Here is a 16,916-nt window from a genome sequence, read left to right as displayed (position 1 = left end):
ATGCTAGTGTGTGTGCGGTTACGGGGGATACCAGTTACACAATTTTTTCTCCCGTAAATAATCATATATGGCGACAAGTACTTTTATAGTATCGTTTTTACACTTAGTCACAACGCACGACGGCATTTTTAAATATTTTATCACGACGCAAAGTTGTTACAGACGATGGCAAATATCATAATGGCGGCTGATCGGCTTGTATTAGTTTGTTTGCGTGGGGCTATGTATTTATTATATTACAATTCACACACATTAAATATTTAGTACGTACTGACATTGAAAAATGCAAAATGACAATTGACATATTATGACATGGACAGTTAATAAAAATCGAAAACAGAAAACTCTCTTGAAAGTTATGCTGAAGGTCGGCCGTAGGGGCTAAACTAAGGTCTGTGTAATGTGTATTGGATAAATTTCATTTAAATACAAATACAGTAACAAATTCTTATAAAAAATGCAACCAATAACTATATTTATGGTGAGTATTTATATGTGTTTATATGCTAGTATTTTTGTGTTTTAAATTTTATAACCTCTAAAATATACATATTTTAAAAGGATATCGAAAGCTCCCGTTCATACATTGATGAATTATATTCTTCTGATGCGGGGAAGGTGCTGGAGGCCTTGATTGCATTGAAAAATTCAGTCATTGGAAGCAATCGCCAAAAAAGTTCAGTCATCCAACAAGGCATCGTACCAAGATTGTTGCAGTTGATGTCTGGACAAAATATGGATCCAAATATTAAACTGGAAGCGACCATTACAATTGGTAATATCTTATTGTTAATCTAGGTATAAAAACATATATAAATACACACATCCAATTATTGTTTTTGTTTTGAAACTGATTCTGAGTTGTACAAGTAGTAATCTTACTCAAACAAACTAATATTGAAATAATAAACGTTTTGACAAACTTGGATAGTGTTTGATAAAATAATATACAAATTCAAATTGTGTCAACAAATTTTTATATAGGTTTAATAATATGGCTGTTTTCTTCTAAATAATATTCTTAAATTTTATACGGTACATTTTACCTATGGACTCTAGAATTATTACATAAATAAGAGGAGGAAAAAAAAAGTGTATGTAATATCATGTTAAGTTACCACCACAGATAACATTCTCTTGCAAAACGAAAGGGAGTAATCATAAGAGCACTGCTGGCCTTTTAAAAAAGTGTACAAGCTTTTTTTTGTATAGAAGGAAGTTCCTTGAAAACTTAACTATGGAGGCGCAGACCCACACATTCCGATTGTAGGGATGTCATCATAATTTTTGGTGTGTTGTATGATGGTGCAATTTGATGGCAGAAATCAGATCAAACAGCTCTTTGGAACACTCCCTGTTATATATGTATTAGAAGACATACAATCAAGTAGCATCTCTATGCAACACCAAGTGATCTAGCCATTCCTGTAGTACTGGATCTCAGACAATGCAAAACAGCTCCGTGTTGCATGCCACTATTATACAAGTACAATATTTTGAGCTAATACTGGGGTGAGCCAGACCAGAGCTGTCAATTATACTTTGTTAAATGATAGAATGCCAGCTTGAAGTTTTGCCGTACTCTATTAATGACACCAAGCTTCTTTGAAGCCACATTTGCTTTACCTTCCAGATAATCATAGATATGGCGATTGCTCCAGATTTTGAGACCTAGTATTCCAATACTAGTTGAGGCATACATTTTAATTTCTTTTACCAGTGTCTTGATCTTTTATCTCTCCACAACAATCATTAATTATGTTATATAATCCTTGGCATTCGTTTTGATTTATATATATAACGATTATTAATGATAATATTAAATTTTCTTGTATTTATTTGAGCTTTAATTTTATCTGAGGTCATATTATAATTATGAATTCTTATCTACATGGCATACAAGCTTGTGTGTTCACTACAAGATTGTGCCTTTCATTGCCCTTAACTTGTGATCGCATCTATAACTGCCACAGTTGGTATATGCATATTTGATGTCAATATATCAGAGATGTTAAGTACCTTTGTCATTACAACAGAAGGCAAAATTCGCCTCTAAAAGCTTTGGTGTACTCAGCCTGGAGAGACAGTAATTCACTACAAGCCCCCTCTTGCAACTATACCAGGTGCAAATTCAGCTTCACATGAAGTATTGTTTTCACCAAGGGGTGGGAGCTCCCCTGTAACAGGTTCTTCTATTTGGTCCCTTGCCATGGCATTGTACAACTGCACATTTTACCTATCGATCTATTGTTTTTGCCCATACTTTTTCTAACATCATCATTAAATCTATAAAACCTTCATAAAATTATTATATATAATTAAATATTATTCACAAAAGTTTCACTTAATTTTAATACCTTTTTATTGTAAAGTCATGAATCTGTAAGTTTATTTCTTTATTTGTTGAGTTAATTTTTAGTTAGCAGCTTGTTGTCAGTAGCCGTTTGTATATTTTCTGTTAATCTTACTATTTCCCCCACGAGACAGCAACACCTAATGTGCGGGTCAGCATAAAATGATGTAGCATTAATGTGCAAAATATATGATTTTATAATTGTTTATGGTATTGAAATATGAGTATTAAATTTTGAAACCGAAATTTTCACAGAAAAAAATGACATTTAAAATTAAATTTGAAATTTGACTTACCTATTTGAAAATAATTTATAATTCCATATAAGGCAAATATCTTCATCCTCACACACCACATAGCAATGTATATTGTTACGTTTAATCGACACTTTAAAGGGTTGGCTACACTCTTGTGATTCCTCATGTTCTTCTTCTTCTTCACATGGGCGGTTTCCGCAACTAGACGTCATATGCGCCTATTTTGCGTGCGAGGGTGGTAGAGGCTACTTGAACCAGCCAATCTCCTCCAAGAAGTCACCCAACTTGATTCCTCATGTTACAACAGAGTATGTGCTGGGATTATTTCATACCATCAGGTGACCCTGCATATTTGTTCGCCTCTTTCATAAAAGAATTAGTGAGATTGAAATAATAAATATCACCAGACTTTGACACGAGACAGAATTAAATGAGTCGGAAACCGCTCTTTTATACCCTCATCGGCTGTTGTGATGTATTACAACCGGAAGTGATACATAACTATGGTGAAGGGACCAAATTTGTTTGTTCATTCAGCAATGTAAGCATGTTATTTTTGTGTTTTATTATTCTGAAAATGACTCCTGATGTTTACTTAATTATCTACTTTTGAATTAATAAAATTTAAATGTATTTAGGTTCATTAGCTAAAGGCACACCGGATAATGTGGCATTGTTAATAGAGCAAGGTGCTGCCACAGCTCTAGTGGATATATTAAAAGAAGTGCCAATTGGCACTAAGCTAGCAGAAGCCTGTCTTTGTGCCCTGAGGAGTATATTTACAACACCCCCAGCACCACTCTCTGCATTGCCAGCGGAAATGAGGCTTTTGTCAAGGCTGACACGTAAGTGCTTAAGATATTATGATTACAATATTTTTTTGACAAATATCTGCAATGGCTAGAATGATACTCAGGAGTTATCTGTTTCTAAAACAAAGGCAAATTCGTCATGTAAGCTCATTTATTCAATAATTTTAGCCAACCCGATTTCTCTTATCAAATAGTTTTCTTTTAATAACAGAAGATCTTGTTACACCTCATACACATGTAGCAAGCAACAGCTTTAAAAAACTATGAAATGATAAAAGATAAAGATAGCCTTTATTGCTAGATATTATATGTAGTATTTTTATATTTCCTTTATTTTTTAATTATTTCTAGCTTGTCCACCGATATAGGCCTCCTCTAAGACCTTCCAGCAACCTTCTTTATTTCATCTTCACATATCAGTATCTGTCTGCCTCTCTTGCTTTTAGCATCTCTGATTTCACCAATGATTGATAATGCTACAATATTGATTTGCAAAACAGGCGAATAAGTTTGGTTGAATTAGTAGTATCTATCTCCTATCTACCTCTGTCCCACCGTATGTGGAGAGACTGGTTGAGCTTCGCTTTACAATAGAATGTATGTTATTGTGTCCACTGCAGCCCATGGACACGCTAAGTATCAAGTCATTGATACATGCGTGGCATGCTATGCTTAGGGGAGTCGCAGGAGATCTCCTGCCATTCACATCAACCCTCCGAATTCTATTATTTAAATATGAGATTTCTCATCTAGAATAATTTATCATTATTATTGATTTGTCAATGTGTATGTTAAATATTAAGGAGCTTATCCCAATTGTGGCTGACTTACTACTGCAGCTGCAGCCTTGTTACAAATGTTCTTCTCCCTCACACACTTTGTCTGTATACTTGTTATTATATTGTAAGTCTATAGTCTTGTGAGGCGAGTGACAGAGAAAGGAGATCATTGGCTGTATTTTATTTGCCATCTTTTTCATATTGGGCAAGGGCTGAGAGAATTACATTATTATTATTTTTAGAGATTGCCCGAGAAGGCTCTACAACAGCCCGAGCTTGTGTTGTCCGTATACTGTCAATATGGTGCACCGGTGCTGTGGAACAAGAAGCTTTATGTGCTGCAGGTGCTTGTTCAGCTATCGCAGCACTGTTAGGCTCTCGGGGAAATATAACACCTTCTACTGCAAAAGTGTTGCCAGCGTTGGACTTATTAGCTGCTATGTGCTTTGAAAATGCAAATGTTGCACAAGTCACATTGACCACAAAGTAAGTTATGTCAGTTATTAAGAAATTTATTCTCTGTTAACATATTTGAGCTAGAATGTTATTATCTTTTATGCAATTATACACATGGGCATGCACTACGTTTCATTATTATATTATACTGTTATAAAAATACGGTGGAATTGAATAGTTCCATGCCATTAATGTTTTATGTGAACCCATGGGCGTGCATTGGTTTTCTAGCAAGGTAGGCACTGTAGATCTAACTAGTCGTAGTTGAGCCTGGAGATTGCTTACCGTAAGTATTTAGGAAAATTTTATGAGTGGGGAGTTCAATAGAAGTTTGGTTATAAAAAAATGGAACTAAATTAACTTTAACACTATATTTATGCAGGTTCATAAAGAGGTAGGCACTGCCTAATTGCCTATATGATATGCACACCCCTGTGTGAACCAATGGACGACCAGTATTCTTTGACAAATAACCAATCATATCTGTGTGATTAACTATAAATGGATTTATCAATATATGATTTTGCAATATAACCGAAGCAAAAAAAAAGACATTTATTAGTACAGATAAGCAAAATCCAGAGAGCCCTGCATGCTTAGTTTGTCTTTTATCTTTTTTTTTTATGATCGTAATTGATACGCCATGCCCATTACAATGCAGTGCCGCTCAGGACTCTCAAAAAATTCAAAAATTCTGAGCGGCACTACAATTGCGCTCGTCACCATGAGACATAAGATGTTAAGCCTCATTTGCCCAGTAATTTCACTAGCTACGGCGCCCTTCAGACCGAAACACAGTAATGCTTACACATTACTGCTTCACGGCAGAAATAGGCGCCGTTGTGGTACCCATAATCTAGCCGGCTTCCTGTGCAAAGGAGCCTCCCACTGGAGGTCTGCAATTGTGAGGTCCAAAATATTTCAAAATAAATTGTTCCTTAAAGGACGTTAACGCTCCTGTGATTGCTTTAGTGTTGCAAGAGAATATGGATGGTGGTGATCACTTAACACCAGATGACCTGTACACTCGTTTGTCCTCCTTAACCATAAGAAAAAGAGAACTATTACCGAATTCTTGAGTCTTTTCCTCACGATTTTTAGAATGAGCTGCAGTTGTATTTATCGCATTTATTATTGTCTCGCTCGTGTTAGCGCGACGGTATATTGAATTCTTAAATCTGACAAAGGTCTCTGCTAATGTTACCTCATAAGGAAAATATATACTTAAATAAAAATTGAAAACAAAATTTTATGAAGGATGCGGGACTCGAACCCGCGACCTCTCGCGTTTATATATATATTTTTTAATTTTATTTGTGTAAGAGTTTGTGTGAGAATTTATTTGTGTAATCAGTCCCAGAAGTGAGGGTTATCACTTTAAAAGCAAATAAATTGTTTAGATTTGCAAGAGCGACATCTCAAGTCAATTACCTAATATGGAAATATTGAGCAGGCCATCAACTGTAAAGTAGATACTGTAGATGAAGCCACAACCCCAGAGTTGAGCAAAGCATACAAGATTTTATCAACGATAAGCCACTCGAACTGTTGGCTCAGTTGGAAGAGCCCACAGGATGCGAGAGGTCGTGGGTTCGAGTCCCGCATCGTTCATCAAATTTTGTTTTCAAATTGTTTAAATATGTACATATGAAACATTCCCTTTATATAGCTAGGTTATGGATGATAGTAAGGCCTTTTTTGTGCACGAACAAGTAAGCTTGTACCATTACTTGATTTTATGTGGTGATTGAATACCTTGAAACCACATTTCACGATGACGAGGATCATAAATGACCACTAAAATAAATCTATTAGCTGTTTATTTTCTTATATAGTCACTTCGAGCACTATTTTCATATTTATTACCTACACATGACTTAATTTTATGAATTATAATAAAATATTTATAGCACATAACTTATTCACATGTTTAGCTTAGTGAAAATGTGAAATAAATAGGTTTAAAAAAAATTACTATGTGATTTATTTCATATCTCTTAAAAATGTACATTTCAGATGTTGTTGTTAGTAAGATACATAATAGCTTTAAGGGTATACACTTCTATAATAAAGTCCCAGCCACTGTCCAGGCATTATCTATAAATAAATTTAAATGTTTTATAAAAAAATGGCTCTGTCGTAAATCCTATTACTCCACTGCTGAATATCTAAATGATCGGACAGCCTGGGACTAGATTGTGATTATTTCTAGCGATAGAAATGACTGTACAATATTGTATATTTTTATTGAAAAGAGCGCAAAATGCTGGGAGAGTTTCTTGCGCCCCTTCTTCTCTCTCAGAGCGCCATTTGTTTCCGAAGCCTTTTATGCCTTTTAGTATATATTTGCTTAATATAGATTGTTATTACAATTGTTCTTTTTGAGATATGGATCCCAGACTGAGTAAAGCCTCCCGTAACTTCATCCACAACCTCCTCCAGCTGAAACTATGCTGGTGATGATGTACTATTTCATCAGCTGACTGTTATGTTGGTGTAACTCTTATTAACGTTTCTCCATGTTTGAGAATACTTTTACTCCGATCGGATAAACAAAGAAAAGAAAATTTGTACCAAAAATATAAAAAGGGACACTCAACTGACTACTCATCTGCCTCGACGATTCCGTATAGGCTTAACTAGATATCGCACTACCTAATAACAATAGCTTTTTATTGCCGCAACTATTAGATGCTTGTGTGCGTGACATTTTGACACTCTATTGTATAAAAATACGTTAACATATTGGGGCGAGTGCCTCCTTCTGGAAGTGAACACAGCATGCTTTTAAATGTGTTCTAGATTTTATATAAAACTAAAAACATTAACTTAAGCTAGATAAACACAATTCAACCCCACAGTCCCCAAGCCAATAATCCGCTTTTTCTAGCAGAAGTCTTCTGAACCTAGGGACTGACGGATTGAATATGTCTACTTTCTGACAGACTTCATTATACAAAGAACAAATGCGATATAGACTAGAATGTTGACCATAATTTGTGCGTGTTGAGGGTAGACTGAACGTTTTCCTATTAATAATACGGCTGCAATGCCGTGGGACAGCCAAGTTAATTCTATTTAATAATAGATGACTGTCTATGTGGCCATGAATCAGTTTGTGTAAAAAGACAAGGTCTGACACTTTCCTACGCTGTACAAGAGACGTCATGCTCTCAATGGCATTTTACCTTTAAATTAATAAAACACAAAATTATTACTGATGATATGTGATCCCGGTGTCTTTCTTATTTTTTGCAGTATTATTTTAGTTTCAATTATTTGCAAAATCTAACAGAACATGTGGCACGTCAACGTCACACATTGTTCGAGACTAGCTCGAGTACGCTCCACTTTGGCGTAGTAAAAGTTGCCCCACTTTGCGGATTCGCCTGCGGTATCTAGTCGGAGCGTAGCCTAGGCCAATTCTTAATCTAAGTGTATAGGTATGTTTTAGTAACATCATTGTATCCAGTTAGAGCTGTAGTTCTCCCTTTGGCACTCTACGTTGGTGATCAAAGGTGAGAAAGCAAGAGAAAAACTCCCGACTCCTCAAATACCTATTTCTCAATCCACGGTAGACCGATTCACTCTTAGACTGGGTTGCACATAATAAACATTTGTTTTTTAATGAAAATAAGAGACGAGACGAGCAGAACGTTCAGTTGAAGGTAATTGATACGTTCTGCCCATTACAATGCAGTGCCGCTCAGGATTCTTGAAAAACCCTAAAAATTCTAAGCGGCACTGCAACTGCGCTCGTCACCTTGAGACAAGATGTTGAGTCTCATTTGCCCAGTAATTTCACTAGCTACGGCGCCCTTCAGACCGAAACACAGTAATGCTTACACATTACTGCTTCACGGCAGAAATAGGCGCCGTTGTGGTACCCATAATCTAGCCGGCATCCTGTGCAAAGGAGCCACGCATTGGTTAAACATGTTAATGTACTGGTTAAGCAAAATATGTTTCACCATTCAATAATTTGGAGATGACGTCTTACCTCTAACTGTAAACAGTAACCGTCCAATGTTAGCCGGTTAAAGCTATTGTTAATGTTAAATAGCTAAACAGCGATATGTAAAGAGTTTCATATAAATATTCGATATTGACTTGATATTTCACTTTTTAACTTTAACTATGCCAAGGAATACCCATCATATTCCGCAGTCTATGTTCAAATTCAGTGTAACTGTTATAGTTAAATTTGTTTTAAACCTTAACTATCTATATAGCTAATATGATACAACCCAGCCTTAATTTAAGTAGCTCTTAATGAAGTTCAAATATGAACATATAATTTTCAGATATTGTGATAAGTCAATACCAGATTTACTGACTCAGCTGGTGTCCAGAGATAAACCGTTATCAGTTGCAATGGGAGCTGCGAGATGTTTAACATTCATACACAGAGCGGGGGCGCTGTCTGCCGAAGATAACAGGTACATTAATTTAATTCAAATTCAAATATTTTTATTCAAAACAGGATTTTCAAACACTACCATCCGTTCGAAAACATAATTCAAATCTAGATCACTTTATTCATGTAGGTCAAGAAAATTTATGAATTTAATTTTTTTTCATTTAACTATTTACCAGCACCTCGGAAAATGAATTTAATGAGAATACATGGCAAGAAACCCATTGCCACTCTTTTAAATGAAAATTTACAACTTCATCGTTTTACTTTTTTTTTTTATTTATAATTGATAACACAAGGGTTAGTGTGTACCTACAGTAGATGCATCAATCTACACACACCGTAAATAAGTAAAGGTCTTGTGCGAGCATTTTGTTATCGATTATAAAACTTTAATTTAATAAACATGAAGCAGAATTTTCGATAACAGGATCATCCAGTCACCACAAGTAGCGACCAGCCATCGCCTCCCTCGACCATATTTTAGGGAAGCGAACGATCTGACCCACAACGCCGCCTCAGTATGGCTCAGACCTAAGAAGAAAAGGCGCGAGAAATTCGACGGGCCTCTTTTGAAATTACTAATTTATTCATCAAAGTTAAAGTTGCTAATTTCGTATTTTATTTTCACTTGAAGAATATCTACATATAATAGCATTGGACGGCTTGAAGACCTTTGATATTGCTTAATGACTATCAATGAAGCCATCACACTTATCTGGCGAGGTTAATAGTAGGTTACTTTGTAATAGAAATGAGTTCTAGACTCAATGAGCACAAATTCAAGAAATATATTAAATCTTCTTTATACAAATGACTTAAGTTTGCTTTAGTGTTAATTCCGCCAATATTTGTTTTTAAAACAATTCGACACGTGTTTCGCCTCTACACGAGGCATCCTCAGGACGTGTTGTCTCGCCAAAATCTGGCACGAGACAATCTATTAGTCTACTATTATTAGGATGCCTCGTGTAGAGGCGAAACACGTGTCGAATTGTTTTAAAAACAAATATTGGCGGAATTAACACTAAAGAAAACTTAAATCATTTGTATAATTATGGATTTCCGCAAAGTAACGCCTAATTCAATAAATTTTCTTAAATCTTCTTTGACAAAGAAGGCTTACTATAGTGCAGTAGATTGTATTGAGTATAACGATGCAAGGTTATTTTCTGGTTTTGCGCAGGTCACCTTAAATTGTATTATATTATGATATATAGTTGTTATATGATTCAAAACGTAGCCTGGCAGTTTCTTATCAGTTCTTCTCCCCATGTCCGAGCCCTTTTGCATACTGATGTAGCTTCTTGGCGTATACCAAGTGTTGATGAAATATGTTACGTTATTGTCACTGCCTTCTATTCGTTGTGCATACTTATTAGTACTTACTTACAAGGGGCGTTCAATAAATAGAATGAGCGAAAACTCTTTGAATCAAAAAAATATATAAGTCCTGGCAGGTAAAGCTGGAATATTGATTACATAAAAAAAGAAATTATTCGAATATATTTTTTATCTAGACATGGAAGTCCAAAGTCTTCAGTTTGTGGTGAAAAGGATTCTACGTTTCAACTTTAGTTTGTCAACATAAAGTCAAAGTTAAGAATCTATTGTATAGTATAGGTAGTATTTAACGTTCTATAAGTGAGTTTAAATCCTGTTTTAAATTCAAATAAATATTTGAATTTGATATAAGACGTGTTCCAAAAACTTATGATCTCTTTTTCATAATGTAGTCGGGCCCAGGTGGTGTAAATTTAAATAGGATATAGTGCAGAAAACATAATTGAATACTATTTTAATATGTATTACAGTTTCATAAATTTGCAAATCAAATTTAATGTTATTTAACTTTAATAATGTTTTTAAATTTTAACGTTATTTTTAACAGTGTCATACAAGACTTAGAATGTCATAAGACAATAAAATACCTCAATAAACATTATACCCCAATATTAATAACGTTTTATGATATGTTCGACTTCTAGTTCAAGTTGAGAGGGCTTGGGGATAAATAGTAACATTGGTGATATAAAAAATAATATCCGGACGACCGAGCCTTCCTCGGATTTTTCAGAGTGTACAAAACTTGAAAAAAAAAACTAATAGGACATCTGGATTCGAACCGGGGTCTTCTGCTTTCCGGATCACCCAATGTCCCATCTGAGCTATTATAGTCTTGTATATAGTTGCGATTTACCTTTGTATTCTATCTAATGTTATTGTAGCTATTTCTCATTGAAACCTAGATCGTTTTATCGCCCCCGAAATCCCCTGTATACTAAATTTTATTGAAATCGTTGGAGCCGTTTCCGAGATTCAGATTATATACATATATATACAAGAATTGCTCGTTTAATGATAAAAGATAAACGAATTGCTAATGAACTTCAACTTCAAAGTTTATATCAGTAAGCATTAAATGTAGTTTTTATGTTGTTGTTTCAGAGTCGTGTTTGGAGCACTGCCATGTCTGGCTCGTTTGTGTACGAAGGACATGCCCGAAGATATTCGCGCCACAGCCGCCGAAACTTTGGCGTATTTAGCCGAGGTATGTACGAGCCGTTCGTGTCGACATAACATGACGTCATAGCAATGACATACTGACCAATGATAGACTTGCTGTCCGTTTATCTTGAAAGCTGCAAATATAAAATACTTTGTAATAATCATAAATAGATAATAATGCATCAGATACAGCATAGTTAATATTACTTTATCTGTAATAAATAATAAGAATATAAGTAAGTAATAAAAAGAAGAGAATTATAAACTAAATTAATTTAGTTCTATACAATTTATTGACATTAAATTTAATTTCAATACATAATTACATATAATAATAATAATGTTAAATATGTCAATTAGTCCAGGGTCAATAATTTTTGAACCCAAAAAAATAATGGTAGGGTGAAACCTATTGGAAAAGGAAGAGAATATAACAATAATGAAATGAAAAATAAATTATGGGTGATCTGAGATCAGAAAGTGTAAGAGGGGGGTGCTTTAAAAAAGAAGTTTTTTGTAAAAGATAACAATAAAAAACCAAAAGGTTGGTTATTTGAATTTATCACATGAATTTTGAGGTTGTGTGAAAAGAGTGAAACAACAAAAGTTTCTTTTTATTACCTACAAATTTGCTATAACTATTTTTCATATGACTTTTAGTTTCGCCTCAAATCGATACAAACCATTTTTACCCTTAAACACCCCTCCTTTTACCCTTCCCGATCTCAGCTGGCCCGTGATTAATTATTCCTTTCATCCTACTATTTTTTTTTTTCACTTTTTATCATTTTTAAAGGCTTCAGCACTGGTCTAAATAAGTTGTCACAAATGTCATATTAACACAATGATACACAGCGTTAATTATTAAATAAAAGCTTTTTTCAATGCGGTCCATAAGGGAAGCGTTACTTTTTCTTAAAACACTATAGAAATCAATCAACCTGTCAACCTATTCTTCGCAAACATGCCCTACGCGCTACAGCGCCACGGTAGCTTAAGCATTGCTCTAACGGCCGTTCCCAATATTCAGTCTATCTCCGGTTGTGGCCTACTTGAGATAAAAATCGAACTATCGTTGACTTTTCTGTCCCAATAAACTTATCGATGGTTACTCACCTTATCCGTACACGCTGTCTGTCAATGGGACGACGTATAGCTTAGCAGCGATAGAAGTTTGTATGGAAATTGCAATTCAAGCGTCCCTATATAAGGCGATAAGAATGACTTATCGGGTATATTGGGACAGCTTCAGATTATTGACAGCTAAATACAGACAGTAGAAGGTAATAATTTAGCTCTATCTGTAGATAGTATATTGGGAATGGCCGTAAAAGCGTTACAGTACGGCACACGAAGCGTATGGTAAACTCGCTTTGTATAGTTTTTCCATAAGTAACTGTTATAGAACGATTGGCACTGAGCGCCGAATATACTAATTTTTAAAGGTATACTACACCTTGAGAATCTAAAACGGAGAAATTCAATTATATGGATTTAAATGTGTTAAACGAGACTTTGTCTCGTGCCAGATTTTGGCGAGTCAACATGTCCTGAGAATGCCTCGTTTAGAGGCGAAATACGTGCTGCTTAAAAGACAAATATTGGCGGAATTAACTCAAAACATTTGGATAATTATAGATTTCCGCAAAGTAACGCCTATTTCATTTTTTTTTTTAAATGTCTTACTGTTACTTTCAGGTTGACACATCATTACAAAGACTAGCAGCCATTTCGAATCATCTGATGAGCTCACTGGCAGAAATAGTCAACTGTCCCTCAGCGGCGGCCAAACAAGGCGCGTTCAAATGTTTCGCGTCGCTGGGAGCCAATGACGAAGATATACGCAAGAGGATCATCGAGACACACGGCTTGATGGTGCATGTTGTTAATGGAATGAACAATCCAGAACCTTCGGTGAGTTATGAAAAATATCGATTTGGTTGAAGTTTTTTAAATGGAATAGATGGAGTTGATAAGCAGTCTCCTCTGTCCATAACGACAAGCATGTGTGATTCAAGGCAACATACCTGCCATCGCGCGGGGTTCTCGATACGTCAGTCAAACACCGCAACGCATGTGCCGGCAGTCATCGGAATGAACTCTTATTGCGATTCAATTGACAACCTAAAACGAACTGCTTTGCTATTTCGTACCACGAAATTATTAGAGCTATCTAATTTAGGTTGACGTCAAATCAACTAATTAAATCGCAATGATGTCAATTGACTGTCAAAAATTATGTCAATTGAATTGAACTGATTTATTTCGTTCATTCATTACCAGTACCATGAGGTACTTTCAACTTTCAACCTAAACTGGATAGCTTATGTGTCAAAGTGAGCGATTCGAAACAAGTTGCTACTTCCTTAGAGGAAAGTGAATCGTTTGTTAATAACTTTTAAAAAATAGCGAAAACATACAGAAAAGGAAAATTTTATTGATGAAAGATGAGATGAGAATACTTTATTGGACTTTTTTGTACAACAAAATACTGAAAATAAATATCAAAAATGAAAATACTAAAGACGAGGCAGTAAGGGCCCGGGCTATTCGCAAGAACGAATTAAAAAAAATGCACTATGTGCTCCTGTCAAATCAAACATCAATGGAGGTGCGGTCTTAACTCGTTTAGCAAACGTTCAATTTGTAATTCAAAGAACTATATTTATTTATATTACTATTATTTAATTAGTACAAAAAAGGGCTTAATGGTTTATAATTTGACATTTGTTTTGATATAGCGCTATTTTAAAATGTATTTATAGTATTTTCTATGCAAAACAACCGCAAAAATCATATCATTTTAGGTTTCGAAACGCAACGCATATGGTTCGACTAAGAGAGACAAAGTTATGCAAAGACTGTAGAGCGTCACACAAGGACAACAGACAAATTTATTTCGTTGATTCTTCTTAAGCGATCCAAACGCCATTCAGTAAAACGCACTTCATGGTACGAATTTTAGCGATTCAGTTTAGGTATCTAAACTGAACTGCATCGGAATCGCATCGCATATTAAAAGTTGATGGTAGGCCCTCAGATCGGAGTAAAAATCTTCTTAAATAGTCTATATTTACATATAAAAAAAGTTTCGATTAACAAAACAAACGTAAACATTACATCTAGGCACGTAAGTATCAAAGTAAATCATTCTTTATGCGTTAGTAAATACGGTAGAAATCGGAGGCTTACCCGAAAACGCTATGAAATCATGGTTAAGATGCTAGGTTATGCTGGCCTTGAACTTAAAAACTACCAAGCTTACGCGGATCTAAAGAAAGTCCCTGCCTAATTCTCGTCGAAAGGAAGACAAAAGCAGGCCAAAAACTGTGGATTGATACTGACCACGAGAGACATCTCTCATTTTGTAATATTTTGTAAATATAGTGTAATAAATTTACTTTCTTCTTTTTGTATTTCTCAGATTTAATGTATGCTTTGTGTAGGTATTTGTTGCGTGTCGTAACCAATAAACCTAATATTGACGTTTATCCCAGTGAAAAATCTTGCCACAAATCATATATACTCTCATTCTTACCAACTGGGATCGTGGTTTCCTCCACTGTGTGGATTTTAAAGAACTCTTTTTCATGTACAGCCAAATAATGGAATGATTTGGGTACTCTTGAGTTGCCCTCTCTTAAATACATCCTCCCTCCACCCATAACAAATTCACAAGTAATTCCTGAGACTCACTCCAGAGGAGTTACATGATGTTGCCCGCTCTTTAGGTGGCTGTGCTCCCTTTTTTTAAGAAAATCAGTGGAGATCTCTAATAGCTGCCAGCTTTTCTAGAAGACAGTTTATAATATTCTATCTTCACTTGATTGGCAATAAATTTAAATTAAATTTATATTACTTACCACCATAATTATATAACACAAGCCGATTAACGTGTAAATACATAGCCCAACGCACACACCTGTGATAGATCAGTTTGCGTCTCAATAGAATATTTTAAACTGTCCCAGCAAACGTTGTATTGTCATTATAGTTAACATCTATAGTTATTCTACCAACTATTGGTAGCTAAAATTAAATTCTGATTCTAATAAGTTATTCATTTTAAAGTATTCTTTAAATTTGATTTCTGAACGACGGGGGACACATTAAAGGAAAAACAAAATTGTTGTTTTCTTTTTTAATTCCGAACATTTTCATATTTATTCACATTTTAAATCTTCTCTGAACTTCCACAAATAATTCAAGACCAAAATTAGGCAAATCGGTCCAGCCGTTACGAGACTAACGAACAGCAATTCATTTTTATTTATATACAGATAATATTTTTAAAATGTTTTGCAGGTTAGATTAGCGGCCGTGAGATGTCTTCATTCACTATCAAGATCTGTCCAGCAATTGAGGACGACATTTCAGGTATATTCAACATATTATTTTTTATTCGTAAATTACCTGAAGTTGTCTTCTGCTGCCTCTTACTCCTGCAAGTAATTCTTTACAATCGCAGTTGCTTAAATATAAAAGTATTTAGTTCCGCTGTCAATAGGTTGAGGAGAAATGAATTCAATGGATTGGATGCATTACAGGTATAGTTAGGAAAAATTAAATTAAAGAATTGATATCTTCAAGTTTTAGAAAAACGGTTGGTCGTGGATTCTTTTTTAGATTTTTATTTAGTACAACCAGAAGAATTTCTTCAATAGAAAACACTCCTCTTAGTCGCACGACCCGCAAAATCACACTCGCTCATTTGGAAAAGTCCGTTCGAGTCGACTAGGGAGCGCCATCAGCAGAGCAAAATTTATTAGAGTAATTTATACACATTTACTATTGAATATATTGTTATGACACTCAAGTCGAACTTCGAATGTTCGCGAGTATTCGATAGATATCAGCGTGAAGGATTCTCTCTTAATATACTTAGTATATGTAAACACAGCTTGTTTCACAATATAACTATATTATTTCTACCCACTGCTCGAGAACATTCGAGAATAATCCTTACAAGGTATATATAGAACCGCACTTATTTCCTTGGATCATTCAGTAACTGACTGAAAACATGAGTTTGTTTGGTAATCAGTAATATTGTGTACTGAGTTATTGGTACCTAATAAAGAGTTATACTGGTGTTTTTCGATCCCTGTGGTCCAAAAATTAATTGTATTTCGGATTTTTAACCTCGCCTTAATGAAGATTTCCCTTCTATCGTGAGGTTTTTTGCAATCACCGTTTTTAAAAAGAAAAGAAGATACTTTTTGATGTTATTTCTAATATACTAGATACTACTACCGTTTTGGAAACAAATGGCGCTTCTTTTTCTTCTTAATTCTTCGGAAAAAAAAATTTAAGTGAAAACTTCTTTAGCGGTGT

At 34.9% G+C, this 16,916-nt stretch overlaps 1 protein-coding gene across 1 annotated transcript in view; it reads left to right on the top strand.

The window, feature by feature from the left end:
- The first annotated feature begins 346 nt into the window (after positions 1-346).
- LOC126966494 (armadillo repeat-containing protein 8-like) overlaps positions 347-16,916 on the top strand; it is a 35,255-nt gene continuing 18,685 nt past the window's right edge. Inside the window, exons 1-8 of the mRNA XM_050810594.1 lie at positions 347-481; positions 562-775; positions 3,249-3,455; positions 4,444-4,687; positions 8,962-9,096; positions 11,523-11,625; positions 13,281-13,496; positions 15,888-15,959. Of these exons, the coding sequence (XP_050666551.1) occupies positions 458-481; positions 562-775; positions 3,249-3,455; positions 4,444-4,687; positions 8,962-9,096; positions 11,523-11,625; positions 13,281-13,496; positions 15,888-15,959 (1,215 nt within the window). The 5' untranslated portion in view covers positions 347-457. The remainder of the gene's footprint in view (positions 482-561; positions 776-3,248; positions 3,456-4,443; positions 4,688-8,961; positions 9,097-11,522; positions 11,626-13,280; positions 13,497-15,887; positions 15,960-16,916) is intronic.

Source organism: Leptidea sinapis, chromosome 10 (genome assembly GCF_905404315.1).
Source record: "Leptidea sinapis chromosome 10, ilLepSina1.1, whole genome shotgun sequence".
In the NCBI taxonomy this organism is placed as follows: Eukaryota; Metazoa; Arthropoda; class Insecta; order Lepidoptera; family Pieridae; genus Leptidea; species Leptidea sinapis.
Note: the sequence above shows the minus strand (reverse complement) of the source record. Positions and strands in the feature narration are given on the sequence as shown.